Source organism: Martes martes (genome assembly GCF_963455335.1).
Source record: "Martes martes genome assembly, chromosome: 12".
NCBI classification, from domain to species: domain Eukaryota; kingdom Metazoa; phylum Chordata; class Mammalia; order Carnivora; family Mustelidae; genus Martes; species Martes martes.
This window is the reverse complement of record NC_137900.1, coordinates 89,180,666-89,207,268: the sequence shown is the minus strand read 5'-3', so window position 1 is coordinate 89,207,268 and position 26,603 is coordinate 89,180,666. Positions and strand designations below refer to the sequence as shown.

General features: G+C 49.9%; 1 protein-coding gene across 5 annotated transcripts in view; it reads right to left on the bottom strand.

Annotated features, from left to right (window-relative positions):
• Positions 1 to 21,119, bottom strand: part of ODF2 (outer dense fiber of sperm tails 2) — a gene marked incomplete at its 5' end in the record, with an annotated part of 35,920 nt that extends 14,801 nt beyond the window's left edge. The window contains 9 exons of one of the 5 annotated variants that reach the window (XM_080820574.1): positions 969 to 1,040; positions 8,160 to 8,291; positions 8,885 to 9,014; positions 9,765 to 9,925; positions 10,798 to 10,968; positions 16,812 to 16,937; positions 17,221 to 17,337; positions 18,222 to 18,312; positions 20,956 to 21,119. In XM_080820574.1, the coding sequence (XP_080676700.1) occupies positions 969 to 1,040; positions 8,160 to 8,291; positions 8,885 to 9,014; positions 9,765 to 9,925; positions 10,798 to 10,968; positions 16,812 to 16,937; positions 17,221 to 17,337; positions 18,222 to 18,312; positions 20,956 to 21,119 (1,164 nt within the window). Of the gene's footprint in view, positions 1 to 968; positions 1,041 to 8,159; positions 8,292 to 8,884; positions 9,015 to 9,764; positions 9,926 to 10,797; positions 10,969 to 16,811; positions 16,976 to 17,220; positions 17,375 to 18,221; positions 18,313 to 20,955 lie in introns of those variants that run through there. The other 4 variants (XM_080820575.1, XM_080820576.1, XM_080820577.1 and 1 more) reach the window with 4 other exon arrangements.
• Positions 21,120 to 26,603: the final 5,484 nt, after the last annotated feature.

Sequence of the window (26,603 nt, the reverse complement as noted above, 5' to 3'; positions counted from 1 at the left end):
AGCTCACGCATGCGCTCTCGCTCTCTCAGATAAATAAATGTTATAAATAAATAAATAGAATAATGTTAGCTGGGGAAAACAATGGAAAACAAAACAAAAATGCTAAAGAATCCTCATAATACCCCAGCCAAAGAGAACCACTGTTAAAATATATTAAAAAGTCTCATGCATATTTTGTTCCATAACCTACAATCCTACATTTACCATAACGTGATTAAATCTTCTACTTCTTTTGAAACAGCAGCTTAAAGTTTCAATTTACTAGCTTATCATAATTTGATTCCCAGCCTCTCACGCTGGGGACACAGATTTGGGCATTATCTCCTTCGCTGCCAAATCTCCCACTGTGCTGCTGGGAAGGCCCCTAAGGGCCGAGGGCCACACATGAGAAACATGGCCTCCATCCTCCTCCTCTCTTGGAGACTTGCGTGGCCATGAATACCTCAATTGCTCCAAAAGGTTTTGGAGTTAATCCAGTGAACTTTTTTTGTACACGTCAGCCTGTTTCCCAATTTATCTGGTCTCCCATCACTCCCTGCATTTGCTTCTGGCACCCATCAACATGGTGAGGAACTTAGGGTTCCATGGACCAGACTTTGGAGTGTGCTGCCTTGGGAGAGATTCCTAGAATCGCAATTGTTGAGTCAAAAAGTCTGAACCTTTTGATGGCTTTTAATCCATAACACAAAGAAGGCAATTCAAGGAACACACGCTGATGGTTGATCAATGCAGCAGCCGTGGCAGCGTCCCTCATGTTGTGCTGAGCATGGTGGTTCAAGCTCCCAAGTGATCAGCTAGACAAACCCAGTGGAGCAGATGGGATAGGGGACACCAGCCCACCTTACGGATCATGAAACTAAGACCCAAAGAAATGTCAGAGTGAGGCTCCAGCGCAGCTGCTCCTGGCCAAGCCCCTCTGCGTACTGTCGCCTATAAGCCACTAGAGCCGGCAGGGGGCGCTGTGTTACCGCTTTCTCTGAGTCCGCCTCCGCCAGCCGTTTGAGTAGTGCTCCTTGTTGCTCCATCAGCTTTTCCGAATCCTTCAAGGGTAGACACAGGGAGAGCCAAGAGGTTAAGCAGTGAAGCCAGATGTCTGGATTCTTCACCTTTTCTAAAATATAGGAGTCATAAATAAATTGCAATCTCGTAATATTCAGTGAACCAGTAAGGCTAAAGTCCCCTTGTCCACCTCTGAACCCCACTCCACTGTTACTTGTTTGATGAATGTCCTGCCCACCCTTTCTCTGTGCATTTATATAGAGCTACACCTAGAGAAATAGTATCTTTTGGGGGTGGGGGGAAAGGATCTATGGGTGATTTTTTTTTTTTAAGATTTTATTTATTTATTTGACAGAGAGGGATCACAAGTAGGCAGAGAGGCAGGCAGAGAGAAAGGGGGAAGTAGGCTCCCCGCTGAGCAGAGAGCCCGATGCGGGGCTCAATCCCAGGACCCTGAGATCATGACCTGAGCTGAAGGCAGAGGCTTAACCCACTAAGCCACCCAGGTGCCCCGGATCTATGGGTGATTTTACCAAAATGATAGCATATTGTAATTTTTTAACATATTGTATTTTTGAGCTACTACTAGATTTAAAAAAAAAAATTTTTTTTAAGATTTTATTTATTTATTTATGTGAGAGAAAGCATAAGCGGGGTGAAGGGCAGAGGGAGAAGCAGACTGCCCACTGAGCAGGAAGCCTGAGTGAGGGTGGATCCTGGGACTGGGACCTGGGCTAAAGACAGACGTCCAACCAACTGAGCCACCCAGGTGCCCTGACTACTTGATTTTTTTAAAAACAGCTTTATTGAGAGGCAACTGGCTGGTTCAGTGGGTAGAGTGAATGACTCTTAAGATTAAAAATTTTAAAAAAAAATTTTTTTAAAGAGTTCATTTATTTGTCAGAGAGAGAGGGAGGGAGAGAGAACACAAGCAGGAGGAGAGCAGGCAGAGGGAGAAGCAGGCTCCCTGCTGAGCATGGAGCCCAATGTGGGACTCAATCCCAGGGTCCTACGATCATGACCTGAGCCAAAGGCAGATGCTTAACCGACTGAGCCACCCAGCCATCCCAAAATTTTAAAAAATCTTTTTTTTTAAGATTTTTATTCATTTATTTGATAGACAGAGATTACAAGTAGGCAGAGAGGCACGCAGAGAGAGAGGAAGGGAAGCAGGCTCCCCGCCGAGCAGAGAGCCCGATGCGGGGCTCAATCCCAGGACCCTGGGATCATGACCAGAGCCGAAGGCAGAGGCTTTAACCCACTGAGCCACCCAGGCGCCCCATCAAAATTTTAAAAAATCTTAAAAAACAAAACAAAGGGGCACCTGGGTGGCTCAGTGGGTTAAAGCCTCTGCCTTCGGCTCTGGTCATGATCCCAGGGTCCTGGGATTGAGCCCCGCATCGGGCTCTCTGCTCGGCGGGGAGCCTGCTTCCCTTCCTCTCTCTCTGCGTGCCTCTCTGCCTACTTGTAATCTCTGTCTCTTAAATAAATAAATAAAATCTTTTTTTTTTTTAAATCAAACAAGAATCCCCACACATACAGATACATAAGTATCTGCCTTTAGCTCAGGTCGTGAATCTAGGGTCCTAGGGTCCTGGGATCGAGTCCCACACATCAGGCTCCTTGCTCGGCAGGGAGCCTGCTTCTCCCTCTGCCTGCTGCTCCCCCTGCTTGTTCTCTCTCTCTCTCTGACAAATAAATAAAACCTTAAAAAAAAAAAAAACCCAAACAACTTCATTGAGATGAAAATTCAGATACATACAAGTCACCCATTTAAAATGCTAACTTGGGGCACCCGGGTGGCTTGCTTGGTTAGGTGCCTGCCTCTGGCTCGGATGATGATCCCAGGGTTCTGGGATCGAGCCTCATGTCGGGCTCCCTGCTCGGTGGGGAGCCTGCTTCTCCATCTCCCACTGCCCCTGTTCGTGCATGCACTCTAGCAAATAAATAAAATCCTTTAAAAATAAGTAAAAAAATAAAAAAATGGGGTGCCTGGGTGGCTCAGTGGGTTAAGCCTCTGCCTTCGGCTCAGGTCATGATCTCAGGGTCCTGGGATCAAGCCCCGCATCGGGCTCTCTGCTCAGCAGGGAGCCTGCTTCCCCTTCTCTCTCTCTGCCTGCCTCTCTGCCTACTTGTGATCTCTGTCAAATAAATAAATAAAATCTTTAAAAAAATAAAAATAAAAAAATAAAATGCACAACTCAATGTTTTTTGGCATATTGCATTATTAATTTAATTGTGGTTAAAGATTCATAACATAAACCTTGCTGGGGGTGCCTGGGTGGCTCAGTTAGCTAAGCGTCTGCCTTCATGAAACTAAGGTCATGATCCCAGGGTCATGGGATTGAGCCTCCCATCAGGGGCCCTGCTCAGCGGGGAGTCTGCCTCTCGCTCTGTCCTTCCCAGCCCCCACACTTGTGCTTGCAAATTCCTTCTCTCTCCCAAATAAATAAATAAAATCTTAAAACAAAACAAAACATAAACCTTGCCATTTTAACCATTTTTAAGTGTAAGATTCAGTGGCACAGGGTACATTCACAATGTTGGGCAACCATCGACTACTCGCTAGTTCCAGAACATTTTCTTCATCCCAAAGGAAAGCCTACACCTGCTAAAGCAATCTCTTTGTCCCCCTTCCCCAGCCACCACTAACCTGCCTTCTCTCTAGCATGTCACTGCATTTTTTAAAAAATATTTTATTTATTTATTTGACACAGAGAGATCACAAGGAGGCAGAGAGGCAGGCAGAGAGAGAGAAAGAGGAGGAAGCAGGCTCCCTGCCGAGCAGAAAGCCTGACACGGGACCCAATCCCAGGACCCCAAGATCATGACCTGAGCCGAAGGCAGAGGCTTAACCCACTGAGCCACCCAGGCACCCCATGAATTTTTTTTTAAGATTTTATTTATTTACTTGAGTGAGAGAGAGAGCATGAGAGGGGAGAGGCTCAGAGGGAAAAGCAGACTCCCTGCTGAGCAGGGAGCCCGATGCAGGACTCGATCCTGAGACTCTAGAATCCTGACCTGAGCGGAAGGCATCGGCTTAACAAACTGAGCCACCCAGGCGTCTTGCCACTGCATTTTTTATTTATTTATTTATTTATTTATTTATTAGTCAGAGAGAGAGAGAGAGAGAGAGCGCGAGTGCACAGGCAGACAGAGTGGCAAGCAGAGGCAGAGGGTAAAGCAGGCTCCCTGCCGAGCAAGGAGCCCGATGCGGGACTCGATCCCAGGACGCTGGGATCATGACCTGAGCCGAAGGCAGCCGCTTAACCAACTGAGCCACCCAGGCGTCCCTTGCCACTGCATTTTTAACCTCTCCCACGCATGGCCTCCGGGTAATGTTCACCAGCGGGTTGCACAACGGCAAACAGTGTAGTAATGGACCGTACTGGGCTGGGCACGTACATGTCTCTGGGGCTGATACAAAGAGGAGGAATGCCCGGGCCAGGCTTGTGAGCTGTAATGACCTACAAAATGCCTGCATGGATTTGCATGGCCACAGTCAGGACAGGGGGCCCTGGGCGGGCAGGCCAGTCTTTGCCAGCAAGACTCCTGCTGTTCTAGCTTGCATTTTTCTTTTCTTTTCCTAAAAGATTTTATTTATTTATCTGACACAGAGAGAGCGATCACGAGTAGGCAGAGAGACAGGCAGAGGGAGAGGGGGAAGCAGGCTCCCTGCCAAGCAGAGAGCCTGATGGAGGGCTCGATCCCAGGACCTTGAGATCATGACCTAAGCCAAAGGCAGAGGCTTAACCCACTGAGCCACCCAGGCGCCCCTAGCTTGCATTTTTCTAATTACTCATGTGTTTACCAGCCACTGAGTTCCCTCTTGCCCCAAATGCTGCTCCCCTTTGCCCATCTTCCCAACAGGCTGTGCCTGTGAACCTTCTGTATTCTTCCCTAGAGAGGGGTTTGCTCTCCCTTTTCCTCTCAGGCTCAAAGGTTCCCTGCACAAGCCAGAACAGGACTGGGAGCGGAGGGAAGCCAGCATCGTGGTTTCTCCAGCAACAGGGAGGCAAACACAGGACGAAAGCTTAGGCCGGAAGCTGCTCTCACTGTCCTTCATGCCATGTCTTCTGAGCATCCAGGGGGACACCACACAAACTAACAGTCTCACCAAGTCCCCCATTCTAAGGAGCCATGTACTACCACCAGGCCCATTTTACAGAAGAGGAGACTGAGGGGAGCTGTGAGAGATCACACAGCTGGAAGTGGCAGAACTGGGCCTAAGCCAATGGACTCCACTAAGTGTCCTTAGCAAGCACTAAGGCGGGGGTGAGGGGGGAGGTCCTGTCCCACGTGGCACATGGGCAGGACGAAATAAGAGCCTGGACTGAACACGGAGCACCTGCTGTGGGTGGGAGTCCAAACTGGCTGACCTTTCACCTCCAAAGAGAGATTCTAGAATTCCAGGATGGGAGAAGCTAACGGGTCAAAAGAGAAAAAACTGTGTAGGAAGAGGTTTTCTGGGGTCCACAGTCCCAGGACAAACAGCAGCAGCACTGACCACCTACCATTTACCAAGCACGTGCTGGGGGCCGAGCAGTATGCTCCTCCCTCATCCTTGTCCTCACATGATGCCACGTGGAAGATGATAGCATTCCCGTTTTACAGGTGGGAAAGCTGAGGCCCAGGGAGGTTAAAACTTGCCCATCCAAGAACACTGAGCCAGACATTAAACAGGTATTAACGATTTTAAGAGCGTAATTTAGCTATAACTAATAAAACTGACAGGAATATATTCTAGAAACTCTTGGATATACCAGGATAGTGTACACGAATGCCCAAAATAACACTGCTTGTAACAGCAAACTGAAAATATTGTCTCCATCAACAAAAGAAAGGATAAATTGTGATAGTCATAAAATGGAACATAGCAGTGAAAATTAACTACCTTAGGCCTCAGGGATAATAGTGGATGGATCTCAAAAATATTGAGGGGAGCGCCTGGGTATCCCAGTCGGTTAAGCGTCTGACTCCTGGTTTTGGCTCAGATGATGATCTCAGCGTCCTGAGATCAAGCTCTGCCCAGGGCCCTGCTCAGCGGGGAGTCTGCTTGAGAGTCTCTCTCTCTCTGCCCCCTCCCTGCTCGCTCTCTCAAATAAATAAATAAGTCTTTAAAAATATATATATGGAGTGAAAAAAGAAAACTCAGAAGACGACACATGGAACAATAGTATTTACGTAAAGTTTGAAAACACGTTAAACAATATTGTATGTCACTTAGGGACCTACATGTAAATGATAAAGATGATCAGATTGAAGATAAAGGATCCCTCTGATAAGCTTATCACCAAAGGAGACACAGGAGGGATTTAAATAACTACACGGATAAGATTTTGTTTGGAAAGCTGGACAGAGAGCAGACCACTTTGTATTACCTTTTTTTTTCTTTTTTTTAAGAATTTATTTATTGGGGCACCTGGGTGGCTCAGTCCTTAGGCAGCTGGCTTGGGCTCAGGTCATGATCTGAGTCCTGGGATCCAGTCCTGCATCGGGCTCCCGGCTCAGTGGGAAGCCTGCTTCTCCCTCTCCCACTCCCCCTGCCAGTGCATTCCCTCTTTCACTGGGTCTCTCTCTGTCAAATAAGTAAAATATCTAAAAAAAAAGAAAAAAAGAGGGACGCCTGGGTGGCTCAGTGTGTCAAAGCCTCTGCCCTCAGCTCAGGTCATGATCTCAGGGTCCTGGGATCGAGCCCCGAGTTGGGCTCTCTGCTCAGCAGGGAGCCTGCTTCTCCTTCTCTCTGTCTACTTGCGATCTCTGTCAGTCAAATAAATAAATTTTTTTTAAATAAATAAATATTTTTTTTAAAAAAAGAAAGAAAAAGAAAAGTGATTTGTCAGAGAGAGAGAGAAGAGAGCACAAGCAGGGAGACAGGCAGGACGAGGGAGAAGCAAGCTCCCTATTGAGCTTGGAGTCGGATGTGGGCATCTATCCCAGCAGGCTGGAATCATGACCTGAGCCGAAGGAAGACGCTTAACCGACTGAGCCACCCTGGTGCCCCTGTATTACTTATTTCAACACTAATTTCAGGGGGGTGCCTGACTAGCTCCATCAGTTGAGTGAGCAACTCTTGATCATGGGGAATTTGACCTCCAGGTTGCGTGTGGTGCCCACTTAAAAAAAATTAAATAGGGGCGCCTGGGTGGCTCAGTCAGCTGAGTGTCTGCCTTCAGCTCAGGTCATGATCTCAGGGTCATGGGATCAAGCCCCGCATCAGGCTCCCTGCTCAGCGGGGAATCTGCTTCTCTCTCTCATTCTCCGCCACCATCCCACCACCCACCCTCCCCCAGCCACGCTCTCTTAAATTAAAAAAAAAAAAAAAAAAAATCTTTTAAAAAAAGTAATAAAAATATTAAACTGATAAGAACAGATACATAAACTGATATACACTTGAGCTTAGCCAAAAAGCCGAGAAGCGATTAAGTAAAAATATTAAATACTAGGGGCGCCTGGGTGGCTCTGTGGGTTAAAAGCCTCTGCCTTCGGTTCAGGTCATGATCCCAGGGTCCTGGGATGGAGCCCCACATCGGGTTCTCTGCACAGCAAAGAGTCTGCTTCCCCTCTCTCACACTGCCTGCCTCTCTGCCTACTTGTGATCTCTCTTTGTGTGTCAAATAAATAAATTAATTTTAAAAAATATTAAACATTAATTTTTTTTTTTTTTAAACATTAATTTTTTTAATCCAACCAAGAAGCTGGCAATGCTAAAAAACAAACAAACAAAAACACAAAGAAAGAACACCACACTACAGTCTCTCTTTGGTTTGAACCCAACAGGGAGACTGGTGTTTATACCATCGGTCTTTCCAGAATCATTCGCTAATACAGAGTATCATTAGGAACCCACATCTTTTAAGAAAACAAAGTGCTACCGTCTGTCACCCCCCGGGCCATCCTCTGTTGAAGCAAGGACCGAGCCCCTCCCTGCCACCAGCCCTTCCGGCGCCCCTAGCTCCAGCTTCGCGACAGCTTTAAGGCAGCGCCCTCTGCCAGGTGCGCCCCCCCCCCCTTCACGGGAAGACCCGTCACATCTTCCCACAGCCCTCTCAGGGGAGGCACGGAGAGTACCTTCTTGTCACAGGGGAGGAACTGAGGCTCAGAGCAGACGGGCCTGCCGTGCCTCTGGGGCACGGGGGCGGTCAAGGCCAGGAGCTCACCTCTTTGCAGTGCTGTTCCCTCAGCAGGTCTCGGAGGGTGCGGTTGGTCTCTTCAAATGTGCTCAGCTTCTGCAGGAGAAGTTCCTTCTGCCTCGTTAGGGTGTTGATGTCCGTGCAGGTCATTTGTTTCTCCTGGAAGACAGCAGGAAGACCTTACAAGGTACAGAGGGAGAAGGGAGGAGGAGGTGGAGGAAGGCCCCTCTTAAGAGGTGCGGGTGCCAGGAAGTCCAGGGAGGAAGCCCCAGGTTGTGTCCAGGGCCGCAGGTGGTGGTTCACGGGCAGGCTTCCCAGAGGAGATGGACCCGGAAGGATGGGGGCGGGAGCTGAGTCGGCTGAGAGCAACAAGTGGGGAGAAGGGCTTGGGGGCTGAGGGTGGGCAAGTGCAGTCAGGGCAGGCTTCCTGGAGGAAGTGGAGGAGGAAGACACCTGGTGGCCGATGCTTGCAGGAATCAAACTGTGGCTGACACTTGCAGGAATCAGACTTATGCCTTGACTCACTGTGATCCCAGGAGACCCATGACGAGGTCTCCTCAAAGACCCTGGCCACCAGAGGTCATCCTCAAGGATCAGGCCCCGGAAGTGAGAGTGGGGGTAGGGGCTGAGGAGTCAAGTGTGTCCTCCCCTGGCCTGCAGATGTCATAAAGTCAGCCTGATGACTGCGTAAAGACCCCCCCCTATCTTGCAACTTGCCCGCCTCTGGGCTCAGTCCCCTGCCTGCCACCCACCGTCTTCAGCTTCCCGATAGTGTCCTTCAAGGCCATGACTTGCTTGGCAGCAGCAGCCCCATCCATTTCAGCTTCTACCAGCTTGGACATGAGGCACTCCTTCTCCTGCTGGAGGTGTTTCTTCTGAAGCCTGGGGCCAGAAAGAATTAGTGCTCTGTGAGCCCTCCTAGGCCCCTGCCCGCCCAGAGCTCTGAGGCTCGCCTCACAATGCCCTGTGAGGCTCATCTCCCGGTCAGGGAACAGTGGGGGAGGGGGGAGAGGGCTCCTGGAAGGCCACCTGGGCACCAGAGCAGGGCCTTCACCTCAGCTGACGTGATGCCATCCGTGGCCCTGCTCGCCTCTCAGTCACTAGCATCACCCCGTCCTCAGCCACCGCCACGGCCTCGTAACCTCCACCTTTGGATCTGCTTTGGAGCCGTCCCATCCGCTCTTCAGCCCAGAGCCACGGAGTCCCCCCCCCACACTCCTGGCTTTGGAAACCCTTCCGTGGCTCCTCGATGCAAACTCCCTAGACCCACTGCTGAGAACGGCCCCTGCCAACCTCCACGGCACCCCTTGCCCTCTGCCCGCCCCTCTCCTCACCGTGGCCTGCTTTCCGTTTCCCAGTCACCACTTCCCCCCTTGGGGCTTTTCACTCGAGACCCCACATACTTTCTTCCCCAGCACCTACTGCCTGTCTCCTGACCCTCTTGCAGGGCTCTTTAAATGTCGCTGGTTCCAGAAAGTCTGCCCTGCCCCCACGGCACCCTATGGGGTCCTTGTCCTCACAGCGGGAACCACTGAATCACTGGCTTGTGAAGCCTGGGCGACACTGGGACCCGGGGCCGGCGCCTGGGGTGGCCGGGAGGGCGGAACGTACTCCGGGGCAGGGCCGCCTTACATGGTGAAGTCCTTCTCCTCCTTGATGCGCTCGATGTTGTGCCTCAGCACCGTGTTCTCGTGCTCGGTCTCGGCCAGCTCATGGGCCACCTCCTCCAGCTCCTCCTTTCGCTCCTCCAGGAACCTCTTGGCCATCTGGCGCTCACCCTTCTGCATCTTGACCTGTGCGGGAGCACGCAGGTGGGGGCCTCTGAGGGGAGGCTCCTCTGCCGCCACATTGCTAGGCCCGTGGCTTTGGACCAGTTAAGGGCACCTCCGATTGACAGACACACGGGCACTTAGGTCCTGTGGGGCGCAATCTCGGTTGATCTCGGTGAACACTAGTCATCTCACTGTCACTGAGAAAAACCAAGTACAGAGAGCCCGAGTGGCGGATGTGCTGGCTGGGGACCGAGCCAGGATACAAACCGTGGGTCAGCTGGCACACCACAGGGAAGATGTCACAAAAAGGCCGGCGCTCTGCAGGCTTTGGAGAAAGGGCTGTTGCCAGGCAGCCGGCCCGGGGTTCTCCAGGTGGGCCCGTGAGCCCCGAATGCAGGGCGGGGGACTGGAGACACAGGCCACGCCAGCTGTCAAGACGTGAATCCCTTGACTTGATCCCTCCCCTCCCAAAGACACAGCCCACCAACTGAGGCCAAACTTCCTTGGCCTCTTTGGGGCTCTGCTGTCTTTCTAAACTGTTGTATAAAATGGGAAACACAGGTCCCAGGGTCCCAGTCACATCACCTCCAAAATGGGGACAATACCACCACTGGCTTCATCTATGGCTGTGACAAGTCAAACCAGGGGCATCCATACAGAGGCACTGGGTGGGGTCAGAGCCAGGCTCTGGCTCTGGGCTAAGTGCTCGACGGAGAGGGGGCCCAGGTCGCCCGGGCTACCTCCTCAGAGGCATGTGAAGCCCCGGGCAGCCTGCCGAGAAGGGTGGGAGGCCCGCAGGCGGGCAGCCCGATGGAAACGGTCCACCAGGAACCGACCTGGGCAGTCTGTCACATCCTCAGGGCGAGAGCTATTCCGGCCCCCACCCCCCTCACCTCTGACTTGAGACAACCAACCGCGTTCATTAGACTGTCAATCTTCTTATCATAACGGTTCATTTTACAGTGACCCGAGTCGTCGTCATCCGTAGAGAGGTCACTCAACCGCATCACCGAGACCAGCTTTTCTGAAGATGGTGGCGTGATCTCCAGACAATGAGGTGGATTCTGATGCAGAGGAGGGAGAGACACGTGAACTCATAAGGCAAGGCCGCAAGCACGGGTTCCGGCGCACCTGCTTGTCCACTGGAGGCGGGAAGAGCTAAACCGCTGAGGGCCCGGCCACAGGGACCCCGGGACGGACAGCGCACCGGGCCCTCTCGATGGAACGTTACCGACCCGTGTTCACATGAGGTTTCTGAAGATTCTCCACCAAGAAATAAACCCGTGTTACAATGTCAAGTTTAAGATAAAGGGTAGAATAATACGGGCAAAAATAGTAATAACATCCCAAGTTGGCCAAAGTTTGGGGCAATAGATGTTTTCATATACCTAGGGGAAAAGGGAAATTAGTCACAAGTCTTTTTTTTTTTCCTTTTTTAGAACTTTGACATTTCCTTTTTTTTTTTTTTTAAGGTTTTATTTATTTATTTGACAGACAGAGATCACAAGTAGTCAGAGAGGCAGGCAGAGAGAGAGGAGGAAGCAGGCTCCCCGCAGAGCAGAGAGCCCGACTCGGGGCTTGATCCCAGGACACTGGGATCATGACCTGAGCTAAAGGCAGAGGCTTTAATCCACTGAGCCACCCAGGCACCCCAGTCACGAGTCTTTTAAGAGAATGTGAATGCGTGACAGTGGAGAGTTTCGAGTAACCCAAATCTGCTATGAAAGGTATTTTAGGGACAAGTGGGTAAATGTGATATATGACAGTATGTGATAAATTTAATAAATGATAATAAGAAATAAAGTTTTTAGACTAATCAGTGTTACTTTGGTTGCAGAGAAAAATATTAGAAATGCATACTGAATAGAGGTCAAAAGGTATAATGTCTAAAAAACATTTATTTAAAGGCATCAGCATAAAAACGTATTTTTTAAATCAAATAAATGTGCCCCTCTGAAAAGTTTATGTAAAGCTACATAAGCCTTTGTTTGTAAGACTCCAGAGAGAAAGATATTATAATCTGGGAGCCAGGGTTTCCATGGGTTTTTGCTATGTTGAACTTGACCCTCTCGGTCTATAAGTTTATTCTGTTGCATTAAATAATTGTTATTTCTCATTTTTTTGTACAGTTCTGTGCTCCTCTTAAGCTGACGGGGCCACCCTCCTGGGCCAGTTTCCAGGGGAAGAGGAATGAAAGGAATATTCAGTCAGAGAGTAACTCTCGTGCCGAACAAGTAGGACTTACAGGGTATAAAGTAAAAACTGCGTGTGCCCTTTGTCCCAGCAATTCTGCTTCGAGGGACTTAGCAAAAATATTTATGGATGTGAATCAATATTTAAAATCAAGGCAAGAAAAAAATACAATAAAATAAAATCAAGGCAAGGATAGAGACGAATGTAGGACCAGATAGTATTAGTTAAATACATCACAGTACAAATATACACACAATGGAATACTACCTTAAAAAATAATGCGCAGGGCACCTTGGGTGGCTCAGTCGTTAAGCATCTGCCTTCAGCTCAGATCATGATCCCAGGGTCCTGGGATCGAGGCCCACATCAGGCTCCCTGCTCAGCGGGAAGCCTGCTTCTCCCTCTCCCACACCCCCTGCTTGTGTTCCCTCTCTCTCTGTGTCTCTCTCTCTCTGTCAAATAAATAAAATCTTAAAAAAAAGTAAAAAAAAAAAAAAATAATGTGCAATGTAAATACAGTCAAAAATACGTTTAAAAAGAATGTAATGAAAAATAAAATAAAATAAGAATACAATGATAAGTATGGTCCCATTGTTATGAAAATCAAAAGAAGCAGACTCTTCATAAGAAGAGATCAGGTAGGCTTCCGCCGAGAAGCTCCAGAGGTCTTTTCAGAGTGGTGGGATGACAGGTGTTTTTTACTCTCTACCTTGTGTTGGTTTGGATTTTCTAGTTTTTCAACAGCGCCCATGCATTGCTTTTTTAAGACAAAAAGTGTGCCGTATATAAAAGTGGATAAGAGAACATTATATAGTACGATTACAATGATATTTTAAAACCCAAAACTATGCACAGGAAAAACTGTGACAGTAAATATACCAAAATGTTAGCAGTTTCAGGAGGGTGGTTCCCCTGGGGGTGGTAATGACAGCTTTAGGACCAGAGGGGAGCTTCTGGGGATGCTGGTGGTGATGCGGTTTCTTAAGTGGGGAAGCAGTTACACAGTATATTCAGTTCGTAAAAATTTATCAATCAAGCAGTACACTGATGTGTGTACTTTTTCCTACACGCGTCACACAAAGCTTTTAAAACTTAACAGCAGCCACATCAGAGTAGTAAGATTACAGCTGATGGTCTGTTTATCTGTATTTTCAACTTCCTGTAACAAAAAATAAATGACTTTCACTAACAGGGTAGAGGAAAAAACCAGACCTCTTTTCTCCCAAAGATGATCAATCTATACCAGAAGGGGTTTTAAAAAATCAAACAAGAGGGGTGCCTGGGTGGCTCAGTGGGTTAAGCATCTGCCTTCAGCTCAGGTCATGATCTCAGGGTCCTGGGATCGAGCCCTACATCAGGCTCTCTGCTTAGTAGGGAGCCTGCTTCCCCCCTCTCTCTGCCTGCCTCTCTGTCTACTTGTGATCTCTGTCTGTCTGTTAAATAAATAAATAAGACCTTAAAAAAAAAAATCAAACAAGAATCCCCACATGTACATAGCAGCTTCCAAGGTCTAGGCCAGCTCACCCCATATTTCTTCCTCACAGGGTCTCTTTCTCCCTTGTCCACAATGGAAAGGGTCAGGCTAAGTCTTCCCAGAAACGAAGAGCACCACTGGGAAGGGGAAAGGCACTGGCTCAAGAGGGCAGCATGAAATACAGCTACTCTTTGAGAGACAAGTCACCTCTCCGGGCTCCTCCATTCCTAGGATTCTGCGGCCAGAGGACTGAAAGCAGACACTGAGCTTTCCAGGGGGGACCATAGCTCCTAGCAACCCTGGTCAATAGGGAGGTCAACTTCCATAGTGGCAGATCTTCCACGTATACTTCAAAACTACCAAGTCTTTTCAGTTTTTTAAGAAGTATTTTTTTAAAAAATATTGTAGTTTTTTTTTAAATTTTATGTAATTTCCACCCCTAACATGGGGCTTGAACTCAAGACCCCAAGATCGAGAGTCACAGGCTCCACTGACTGAGCCAGCCAGGTGCTCCTAAAAGAGCATTTTTAATTATAAAATAGAGTATGCTTGTTATAATGACATTCAAGCAGACCATAAAAAATAAAGCCCTCCCACCCCAGAGGTAATCACTGCTTATGACTTGCTGTATATCTTTCCAGAAAATGTTATACATATACAAACACATGCATATACACCTAGATACAGATGTCCTCTTTCTTTCTCTTTCTTTCTTTCTTTCTTTCTTTCTTTCTTTCTTTCTTTCTTTCTTTCTTTCTTTCTTTTAAATAGGCTCCATGCCCAATGTGGGGCTCAAACTCACGACTCCAAGATTAAGAGCTGTGTGCTCTGCGGACTAAGCCAGCCAGGTGCCCCACACATGCTCTTTTTTGCACAAATAGGGCCAAACTCTACATGCTCTGTGGCTCCACGCTTCATTATCATTTATAAATATCTACCCCCATCTTTGGATTGTACATATATATAATGCATGGGTGTTCATAATTTAACCAATACCCTCCTGATAGACATTCAGGTAGCTTGGATTTTTCTCTCTTAAAAATATCTTGAGGGGCGCCTGGGTGGCTCAGTGGGTTAAAGCCTCTGCCTTCGGCTCAGGTCATGATCCCAGGGTCCTGGGATCGAGCCCCGAATCGGGCTCTCTGCTGGATGGGGAGCCCGCTTTCCCCCTCTCTCTCTGCCTGCCTCTCTGCCTACTTGTGATCTCTGTCAAATAAATAAATAAAATCTTTAAAAAAAAAAAAATCTTGATACACCATCCCTGTATTCTTTTGTGACTTCTTAAGGATAAATTTCTAAGTATAAAATTACAGAATCAATTCCTAGATATAAAACTATAACCCCCCTGGGATGCCTGTCTGGTTCAGTTGGTGGAACGTGCAAATCTTGATCTCGGGGTTACGTGCTCAAGCCCCAAATGGGGTGTAGAGATGGCTTAAAAATTTAAATATCTGGAAAAAAATTTTTCAAAACTGAAACTATAGCATCAATGTTTCGATAAATGCTCCACAACTGTTAAATGGTCTTCACAACCTCTCAAAATGGTCTAAAAAGGTTTGCTGCTTTCTCATACGCTTGACAACATGAGATTACCGGTGAGCTTTTTAACTACATGCCATTCAGCAAAAATGAGCGCTTGTGTTTTTAAAATATAGTTGGTTGTTTATATCTCATTGATCATTAGTGAGGTACATGTAGCAAAAAATGGAAGAGAGCATTTTAATTCCAATCTTATATAAGTATATGCATATATATATGTGTGTGTGTGTGTGTGTGTATATACACATACACACATACTGGTCAGAACACTTTTCATATACATCTTCGAATACCCCTTACTCCCTTTGTCTCTTAGGGAAAACTGATAAATCAGGGAGTCACACCCGTGAAGTAGGACTTCCGCGTAATTACTTTTATTTTTTATTTCTAATTTTAAAGGTAATCAACTATCGGCAAAAGACTGAATGTTTCAAAATGGGCCAGGCACCATCATCATCTCGAAGTAGCCTCAGGTCCTTTTCACTGGCCCCGATAGTGAGATCTTTGTCTAAAATGCAGCCAAAAGGTCTTGCCTCATCCCTGAGGTTTTCCATTGCAATTGACTAGAATGTAAGCCTAAGGAGGGGTGTGCATGCGAGTCCCCGGCTGTCACACCAGGGCCCACCGCGGCTGGCCCAAGTCTCAAGAAACATATGCTGCAAGAATTGCAGCACGGACGGATACACAAGCAAAACATGTTGAGGCATGGCTAAAAAAAAGCGGGGGGGACAGTAATTCTCTTGGCACCTTGACAACTGATATGGAAGGCAATTATTCCCCAGGAGATTGTTCCAAAAGTGTTTTTGATTTTGTTTTTTTAAAGATTTTATTTATTTGGGACGCCTGGGTGGCTCAGTTGGTTGAGCAGCTGCCTTCGGCTCGGGTCATGATCCCGGCGTCCTGGGATCGAGTCCCACATCGGGCTCCTTGCTCCGCAGGGAGCCTGCTTCTCCCTCTGCCTCTGCCTGCCACTCTGTCTGCCTGTGCTCGCTCGCTCTCTCTCTAACAAATAAATAAATTAAAAAAAAAAAATTTAAAAAAGATTTTATTTATTTATTTGACAGACAGAGATCACAAGTAGGCAGAGAGGCAGACAGGGAAAGGGAGAAGCAGGCTCCCTGCTGAGCAGAGAGCCCAATGTGGGGCTCGATCCCAGGACCCTGAGATCATGACCTGAGCCAAAGGCAGAGGCTCAACCCACTGAGCCACCCAGGCGCCCCTCAAAAGTGGTTTTGATGACATCCGTGGAATACACACATGATCTCTTGTGGGGACTACCTCGAAAGAGGGGGTGCTTTCTTAAACACGCACCCGGTGTATATTTTTTTGGTCACGCTTCAGCTGCTATCACGGTTACGTGGGGAAAGACACGTGGCTCCGCACATACAGAGAGGCCAAGGGTGCACCTTCTAGAATGAGATCTCCCTCAGCCCTGAGCTCGGCCACTGTCTCTGGTACTTCATCTCTCCGTGAACCTTGGTTTCCTCATCTGTCCATGGAGAGGGCAACACCTACCCCCCTGGCAGTGGTGTTAAGGGTTCAAGAACATTCGCGTACTTTCGGGGGCTAGCCAGGCGCTCAGTAAACACAACCTACTGGGACATTTCTAAGATCGACGGCAGACCCTGAATCATACCGAGTTTGAGGCCTGCTAGAACCTGACCAGTCCGAGAAGAAAAGCCTGAACAAGAATGAGCCTACCTCCCACTTGCATCCCACATGCCGGGCGGATGACTTTCCAGGGGGCATCCAAGGTACCTTGGTTTTCACCCGGACACTCCGCCGCACATTCACGGTGTCCCCTTTCATTCCGCGCTTATGAGATTTCTGTGGAAAGGGACAAACCCAGGGTCACTCCCCCACACAGCTGGCCGTGGCCTCACTCTGGCGGTGTCCGCTTCCAACTCTGCAGGGGAGCCTCCTCTGACTAAGGCTACCGCCTTCATTCCTGGGTGACAGCGCTGCCTACCTTCCTAGCCAGGCAGCTGGCCTCTGAAAGCAAGTGCATTTGTCTCCCAAACCTTTGTGGCGTTGGAAGCCCGAGGAGGCTGTGCTGGGAGGGGTCGCCCTGCTCCACAGCCTTCGCCTCGCCCGACTGGCATGCTCCTACCTGGCTGCTGGTTGCTGATGGTTTCGGGAGTTTTTTTATGTGGACGTGGACAGGAGTGTTCTCATCCACGTGGACATGTAAGGGGGGGGTTGAAGAGCGGTCCTTCATGGTTCGCTTCTGGCAGGCGGGGGAGGACAACACAAAAAAGGTTGATCTGTGGATGAGTAAACTAGCATGAAAAACCGAACTCACAGCCCCTAGGGGCCACTGGAAGCCTAGCCACCAAGCGAGCAGGACAGCTACCAGCTACTGGCATGCAGGCAGGAACCAAGGCAGTAGTGCCGTTCAGCAGACTCCCGCAGAGATCCTGGCCGCAGACCACTTGGGAGATCGGGGTCCGCTCGAGAGAGAGGGGTCTGCAAGACCCGAGGGGTCCACCCAAGAGCGCGAACCCAGGCCCCAGGGTCCTCAGAGCGGAGTCTCCTTCCGAGCCTGCTGGAAGGCAGAGCTCCTCGGTAGACTTAGCATAGCGCAGCTGGAAAGCAGGCCCGGATCTGCCCCAGGATCTGATCTGAGCATATGGACATTAGCACAGAAGACACACGCACGGTTAAGAGTACACAATGAATCAGGCAGCAGGCAGGTGAAAGAGGAGAAAAATGGAAAGCTGAAGGACATGCGGAGATGAGAAGGTTGGATTGATTTGGAAGAGAACCCGAGCAGGGCGGGACCCCCAGCCACACACACCCCCAGCCCCCCACCCGCAACCTCCCCTTCCCCATTCTCTTCTTCTTTTCTTTGGAAAATGTGTTCTCGGGACTTCTGGAATTTGGAAGGATTAGGTTAAGACAACCTCCTCACACCAGCATTTTTACCACAGGCCAAAACCCAAAAACTAAAACCAAACCCCCAATCAATCAGCAGGATATGCAGGAAAGACTCTAGCAGAGCCCTGGGCCACGGTGGCGGCAGCGGGGAAAGGCAGCTCCTGGAAAAGGCATGACGAAGTGTTTCTGGTGGGGCCACAGCCCGGAGGGCTGCTCCGTGGGCACGTCACCTACCGTTACAGTCACACTGGGTGCGCCACAAGGTGTCCTCAGGACCTTTTTCTGCGTGAGACTTGTTACTCCGTTCTTCCCACACGATGGAAACCTGCACCCAGGCACAAGAACCAGATTGTAAGCAGAAAACCAGGGCTCTTCTATCTCTTGGATCTCCCAAAATGACACACAAGTTCACGGCCAGGACAACCAGTCTGGAATCACTTGGCTCCCTTTACACAACCACCGAACATACATGGTGTGCCCGGCAGGGGGATGGAAACGGGGTGATGGGCATTTGCAGGGGTGGCCTTTTAACCTCTGCCGTTGCATCACACGTATTATGACCTTTTGCTGAAAAGCCCAGCTGTCATCCTGTCGGGTGACAAAAAGCAGGGAGCACGGAAGCACCAGGCAGGGTACTAGTGTGGCCAAGGGCGAAAGTGCCCAGGACTGTGCCCAGAGCAGAGGTGACCCGGGAGAAATGTTCTGGGGGCGACAGACAGCAGGCCCAGCAACTAAGTGCCTGTGACTCAAATTCATAAAATTAACAGTCACATATTTAAGTGAGCTGATGCAAAGTTCCTATGTCCCTAAATATTCTACTTGCTACCTTGTAAAATTCAGAGCAGGATTCTTTTTTTTTGCAGAGGTTTTTGTTTGTTTGTTTGTTTTTAATAGTATGTGTAATCTGTCATGTTCATATATACACAGCCTTATCACCAGATCTGCAAATACAGCAAAAGTTTCATCTCCAGTATTTGGCAGCAGAGCGTCCAAGAATTCCACAACGGACAGGGACTAGGAAAATTCATTTGATCCATCCCACTACCTCCTCACGGCCTTCAAATAGGACTTCCGCCCTCCCCACAAATACTCAGGGGAGAATACCACCACCTAAAAATGCAGCAGGAAAATGCTCAAGCACTTGAGCACGTAACCTGCTCTATGTGTCACACCTTGATGAAAAAGAAGAAAATATTTATTGTGCCCTATTCATCATTTAGGTGAGGAATACCAAATCTGAGTAGACAGATTTTTTCCCCCTCCTCACTTAAAAGCCACTGTTTGGGAAATCTGTCTCCCGCTGCAGGCTTGCCATCAAATCACCTGGACCACATCAACACCTTGTTACCTGCCTACACCATTGTTATTTACATGTAACTTCCTTTCAAAAAGGACGTTGTGCCTAGTACTCTATGAAGACAACGGTGGCCCTGTTTGCTACCAGGGACTGGGGCACCTGGGGAGAGAGGGAGGGCAAGGAGGAGGCAGAGCTGGGATTGCAAGTGAGCACTTTTTTCCTCTTGGTCCACATTTCCAATACACAGAACAGGGAAACTGAAAAGAAAAGCCTCCAGAGAGCCTGGCCTGGGGGCCCTTGACCACTTTTCCCTGCCCTTCTGCGGAGGCGCGCCCCACGATGGCAGTACCTGGGGGAGCCGCCTGAGGATGAGGCAGACATGGCTAGGCATCAAAGCCGCAAAGGTGGGCAATTGGGTCAGCAGGCTCTGCTCAGGGGGACCCAGAGGGGCTTGTCAATGAGAATCTCAGGGGCCCGGCATCAAACGTCCTCTCTGAGGGGAGGAGGGTGGAAGCCTTAGGGGTGGCAGTTGGATGAAAACTTGGGAGGCGTTCCTCTACTGTCCAAGTCGCACAGCAACTGTCCTGCCAAAGTGGGGGGAGATAGGAGAGGCTGAGCGACCTGCGGGGCATCGGATGGGCGGCCGGTAGGTGGTTGGGGGGCGCGGAGGGAGCTCCCCTCCCCAGGGAGGGACGGGGAACGGAACTTCAGGGGCAAGGACCACCACGCCCAGGCCCCACCCAGGACAGAAGGTGGGTGGGCCACCGGAGGGAAAACCTGAGGCGCCGGCTGGCGTGCGTAGAGGGCGGGCGGGCACCGCTTGGCCCCCAAGTGGGCCCAAAGGGCCGAAACCCGCCCAGGGAGCTGGAGGGATACTCGGGGCGGGGTCAGGGCAACTGTCTCCTAGGAGAAGGGGCGTTCCCGGGAGAATAGAAACCCAGAGAGGACCAATAGTATTTGAAGGCGGGAGGGGCGGCGGCTGCAGGCGAAAGGTGCGCGCGGCCGCAAGTGGGTACCCCCGACCGGGGAGGGAAAATCCTCCCGAGCGCAGCAGCCAGGGGCCACTGGGCTGTAGTATCCGAGTTACAGCGGGTCAGGCGTCGGGTGGTGCAGGGAGCGGGGCGAAACCCCCGGTGAGGCCCCCTGGACAGGTGATCCCACTCCCGCGGGGTCAGGAGGCCGGGAGGCGGCCGCCGGGGGACACCGCTGCCCGCGGGGAGGGAGAGGCGGCCGGGGCGACGCCCACCGGCGGGCAGGAGGCGCGGAGCCTGTCTCCGTCCGCGGAGAGGGGGGACGTCCACCCACCAGCGGGCAGGAGGGGACCAGTTTCTGCCCATAGAGAGAAGGGCGAAGCCCTGCCGGAGGGCGGCGGAGGAGGGAGCAGAGTCCTGCCGGAGGCCAGGTCAGAGGAAGGCTGCGGGCCCGCCCGTTAGCGGGAGGAGAAGGCGGCCCGCGCCTGGGGGGGGGGGGGGCGGGGGCCACATTCTGACGAGAGCCGGACCGAGCGCGCCAGGGGGCCGGAGGCGGGGGCGGCCACGGGGGGGTGGGGGGCGGGGGGCGACGGGGGCTGGCCACCCCGCTGGGGGCCATGCTGCCCGTGGGGACCCGGCCCGGCGGTGGCCGCGGAGCGTCCCGGAGCGCCCGGGGTCCCGCCCGCCGGCGGCCTCTCACCAGGAGCGACACGGCTGCGCCCAGAAACGTCTCCTTATGAAGTCGTTGAAGTCGGAGGCCAGGGCCGTGCCATGGAGACGCCGCGGCGGATGCAGTCCGGCTCCCGCGGCGGCTCCTCCCCGCTTCCGCCTCCTTTTCCGACACCCGGTCGGCAGCTCGCCCATTGGCCAGTTCAAACCCCCCCGGGAGCCTCTCGGGTTTCGCCATTTAGGCCCAGCCCCCGGCGTCACAGAGATGCCCCGCCCCGCCCGAAGCTCCGCCCACGTCCTGGCCACGAGTCCCGTCGCCGTGGAGACGCGCGACGCCACTAGCGGGCCTTGCCTTGGCTTGCCCGCCGTTCAAGGCCCGGCTGACCCTCCGCCATTTTTTACCCCGTCTTGGTCCTCCTCGAGTCCCCTGACTCCAAGGAGCGCTAAAACTCCACCCCGGACCCTTTGATACGTGTTAGGGAACCGGGTTCCGAGAGGGGACACAGACCACGTTTGTGGCCGGAGCTACGCGCTGCTTCTGGAAATCCAGCCCTGTCAGTACTCCGCTGTTGGTGCACACCACCCCGGCGCTCCGCCTCGCCCACCGCGCCTCCTCCGTCCTTGTCCAGACACGAGGAAGGGGCCGCGGCCCCCGGGCCCCTCGCCGCCCTCCTGCACACCGGGTGCTGCCGTGTGTACGGACCTACTTCGATGAGGTTCTCGCTGAGCCGCCATCTTCTCCACTATGCCCACTCTCGACCAATCAAGGGGGGTCGTCACGTGGCTCACCGCGCCGCCCTGGATTCTGGGAGACTTTGACACCCTGAGGTCAAGCTGGCCCCAGCCCCTCCACACGCTCACGGCCAGGACTTTCCCTGCGCCTCAGCCATGCACCCCCCAGGGCCACACAACTGGTCCACGTGAAATCTGAAATTCCAGCTTCCAGCCTCTCCACATAGTACCTGCTTTTCTGGCTTCGATGTCACCATATTCGTTCCCCCGTGTTAGGGAGTCGTCCGCGTCCGTTCATTTTCTCCCTGAGGTTCTGCAAGGATGAAACCCACACGTCATTGCCTCCACCGTCTCCTGAGCCCTCACGACCACCCAGAACTGTTCCATTTGTCCCTGGATCCCTTCCCTCTCCCCAAGTGGCTTTTCCAAACCTTTGCCTCTTACCGTCCTGTCCTCCAACTCTCCTTTTTTGTAGAGAAAAATAAAGCCATCAGGTAGAATTCCCTGTATCTTCTCTCCGCCCGCCCTCATCTTTAACTTCCCCCATCCTTTAACCCCCCCTTCAGAGGAAGAGATGTCCTCCTTGCAGCTCAAGGCAAACTTCTTGCTGCCAGGCCTAGGTCAATAATCTCTGTAAAATATCTCTCGTTACCCCCAGCACATGATTGTTGATCATTTCTCAACGCTCCTACATTCACTGAACCAATATTTATTAAGTCCCTGCTATGTGCTAAACCCAGTTCAAGAAACACGAGGCCAGCACACCCTGCCTAGTCTTTGAGGAGACTATGGCCAACCTCTCTGACTTCGGATTGCTTGACCATGTCTTCTGAATGCAAACCACTCTGAGCTTGGCCAGGATTGGCCTTTTTTTTTTTTTTTTTCTTTTTTAAAGATCAACGCCCAGGGGTACCTGGGTGGCTCAGTGGGTTGAGCCTCTGCCTTCCGCTCAGGTCATGATCCCAGGGTCTTGGGATCGAGCCCCGCATCGGGCTCTCTGCTTGGTGGGGAGCCTGCTTCCTCCTCTCTCTCTGCCTGCCTCTGCCTACTTGTGGTCTCTGTCTGTCAAATAAATAAAATCTTAAAAAAAAAAAAGATCAACGCCCAGCACTGACGAGGACATTGGGAAACAAGCAGTTTCATATGTTGCTGGTAGGATTAAAAATTGACATAATAATATAATTGATATAATAATAAAAATTGATATAATAATATAATTTGGGGGCACTTAGGTTGCTCAGTCAATTGAGTGTCCAACTCTTGGTTTTGGCTCAGGTCATGATCTCAGGGTTGTGGGATAGAGCCCGGGGATGGGGTCCATCCTGAGAGGGCAATCTGCTTCTCTCCCTCTGCTCTCCCTCCCGCACTTCTCGTTCTCTCTCTCTCAAATAAATAAATCTTTAAAAAAATAAAAATTAAGGGGTGCCTGGGTGGCACAGTAGTTAAGCATCTGTCTTTGGCTCAGGTCATGATCCCAGGGTCCTGGGATGGAGCCCCACATTGGGCTCCCTGCTCAGCAGGAAGCCTGCTTCTCCCTCTCCCACTCCCACTGTTTGTGTTCCCTCTCTCTCTGTGTCTTTCTCTGTCAAATAAATTTTTAAAATCTTAAAAAAAAAAAAAAAGGTAAGAAAAAATTTAGACCTTAAAGGGAAATTTCCTTTCAGCCTTTCTTTTCCTCGATGTAATTGTCTTTGGACTGACTCCTCTTTACCTTCCCAAGGGGGTGAGAGACTCAGGGAAAAGAGAGAGAGGTGTCCCTCAGGCTTGCCTGTAGCCCAGGCAAAAAAAGAGGGCTCCACAAGGACCAGGAAACCTTATGGGTTTGGAGCAAAAGGCAATTAGTAACAGGCAATACGCATTTGCACAGCGCACACCCTGTGTGTAGTATTTCTCCCTGGAAGCTGGTGCAAGGATGAGCGGCACAGAGCAGTTACAAATAGAGAAGTAATCAGAAGAGAATAGGCAGTAATTTCTTTGACATTGGTCTTAGCAACATTTTTCTCAGTATGTCTCCTCAAGCAAAATAAACTCTTGGGACTGCCCCCAAAATAAAAAAGCTTTTGCGGGGCACCTGGGTGGCTCAGTGGGTTAAAGCCTCTGCCATCGGCTCAGGTCATGATCCCAGGGTCCTGGGATTGAGCCCCAAATCGGGTTCTCTGCTCAGCCAGGAGCCTGCCTCCCCCCCTCTCTCTGCCTGCCTCTCTGCCTACTTGTGATCTCTGTCTGTTAAATAAATAAAATTAAAAAAAAAAAAAAAAGCTTTTGCACAGTGAGAGAAACCACCAACAGAATGAAAAGACAGACTCTGAATGGGAGGAGATATACAAATGATATGAAAGTCATATATACAATGAGGGCTTATCCAAAATACATAAAGAACTTATACAACTGAACACCAAGAAACTACAAATAACTCAATTAAAAGATGGGCAGAGGACCTGAATAGACATTTTCCCAAAGAAGACATACAGTTGGCCAACAGACACATGAAGAGATGCTCAACATCACTCATCATCAGGGAAACACAAATCAAAATGTCAGTGAGGGACGCCTGGGTGGCTCAGTTGGCTGAACATCAGACTCTCTTAAGATTTTATTTATTTATTTGACAGCGAGAGAGCGAGAGAGCTAGAAAGCACAAGCAGGAGGAGAGAAGGCAGAGGGAGAGGGAAGAAGCAGGCTCCCCACTGAGCAGAGAGCCTGATGCGGGGCTCAATCCTTGGACCCTGGGATCACGACCTGAGCCAAAGGTAGATGCTTAACCCACTGAGCCACCCAGGCACCCTGAACATTAGACTCTCGATTTTGGCTCAGGTCATGATCTCTGAGTCATGGGCTAGAGCCCTATGTCAAGCTCTGTGCTCAGTGTGGAGTCTGCTTGGGATTCTCTCTCTCCCTCTCTCCCTCTGCCCCTACCTCCCCCCACCCCAGGTCGAGCTCTCTAAATAAATAAATAAAATCTCAAAACCTCAATGAGATGTCACCTCACACCTGTCAGGACAAGAAATAACAAGGGTTGGCAAGGATGTGGAGAAAAAGGAAACTTCATGCACTGTTGGGGGGAATGCAAACTGGCGCAGCCACTGTAGAAACCAGTTTGGAGGTTCCTCCCAAATTAAAGGGGTGTCCAGCTGGCTCAGTGGGTAAAGAATGTGGCTTTTGGTATCTGGGTCGTGACTTCAAGCCCCACCTTGGGGGTAGAGATTACTTAAAAATAAAAGCTTTTAAGGGGCACCTGGTGGCTCAGTCAGTTCAGCATCTAACTCTTGACTTCAGCTTAGGCCAGGATCTCAGGGTCTTGGGATCAAGTCCCGAGTTGGGCTCCACTCTCTCCCTCTCAGTCTACTCCTCCCCCTGCTCTCTTTCTCTCTCAAAATAAACAAATAAATAAATAAAAATCTTTTCAAAAGAAAGAAAATGGAAACACTAATTCAAAAAGTTAATATGCACCTGAATGCTAATGCAGCATTACTTTTAATAACCAAGATATGGGAGCAGCCTAAGTGTCCCCTGATAGATAAATGGACAAAGAGGTGGTATACACACACACACACACACACACACACACACACACACACTATGGAATATTGCTCAGCCATAAAAAAGAGAGAGAGAGATTGTGGATGCCTGGGTGGCTCAGTCAGTTAAGCATCTGCCTTCCGTTCAGGTCATGATCCCAGGGTCCTGGAATTGAGTCCCACAAGGTGCTCCCTGCTCAGCAGGGAACCTGCTTCCCCTCTGCCTGCCGCCCCCCACCCCCGCTTGTGCTCTCCCTGTCTCTCTGACAAATAAATGAATAACATCTTTAAAAAATAATGCAATATTGACATTTGCAACAACGTGAATGGATCTAAAGGATATTGTGCTAAGGGAAGTAAGTCAGACAGAGAAAGATGAATACCATCTGATTTTACTTTATGTGAAATCTAAAAACCAAAACAAATGAACAAACAAAAAAGCAGAAAGAGACCCATAAACACAGAGAACAAACTGTTGTTTCTTGTAGGGGGTAGGATGGCCAAAATAGGTGAGGGGGAGTGGGAGATATGGACTTCCAGTTATGGAATGAGCAAATCATAGAGATAAAAGTCACAGCATAGGGAATATAGTCAATGATATTTTAACAGTGTTGTATGGTAAGTACATATGTGGCAGGCAGAATGATAAATAAACTTGTCACATCACTATGTTGTACACCCGAAACTACTGTAACCTTGCGTGTCAACTTACTTCAATTTTAACAATAATAATAAATAAATTTAAAGGCAAAAAGAAAAATGAAAAGAAAAAGAAAGAATAGAGGAGGAGAAACAAGACAGAGGATCATAGGGGAAGGGAGGGAAAAATGAAACAAGGGGCCCCTGAGTGGTTCAGTGGGTAAAAGCCTCTGCCTTCGGCTCAGGTCATGATCCCAGGGTCCTGGGATCGAGCCCCGCATCAGGCTCTCTGCTCAGCAGGGAGCCTGCTTCTCCCTTTCGCTGTCTGCCTCTCTGCCTACTTGTGATCTCTGTCTGTCAAATAAATAAATAAAATCTTTAAAATAAAAGAGAAAGAAAAATGAAACAAGATGAACCCAGAGAGGGAGACAAACCGTAAAAGACTCTTAATCTCTCAGGAAGCAAGCTGGGGGTTGCTGGAGGGGTGTGGGAGGGAGGGGGTGGCTCGGTGATGGACATTGGGGAGGGTATGTGCTATGGTGAGTGCTGTGAATTATGTAAGACTGACGATTCACAGACCTGTACCCCTGAAACAAACAAACAACAAAAAAGAAACATTAGAGGATAGTCAGAGTGAAGCAGGGAGGATCTCCTAGATCCCAGATCTCAACTCACAGTCTGTCTAACCTGAGACCTAATTAAAATGACTAATACTTGTGGAAGGATGAAAAATCAATCCCAGCTGCTTGATAAGTTATATTACATATATTCAGAAAACACTACACCGCCG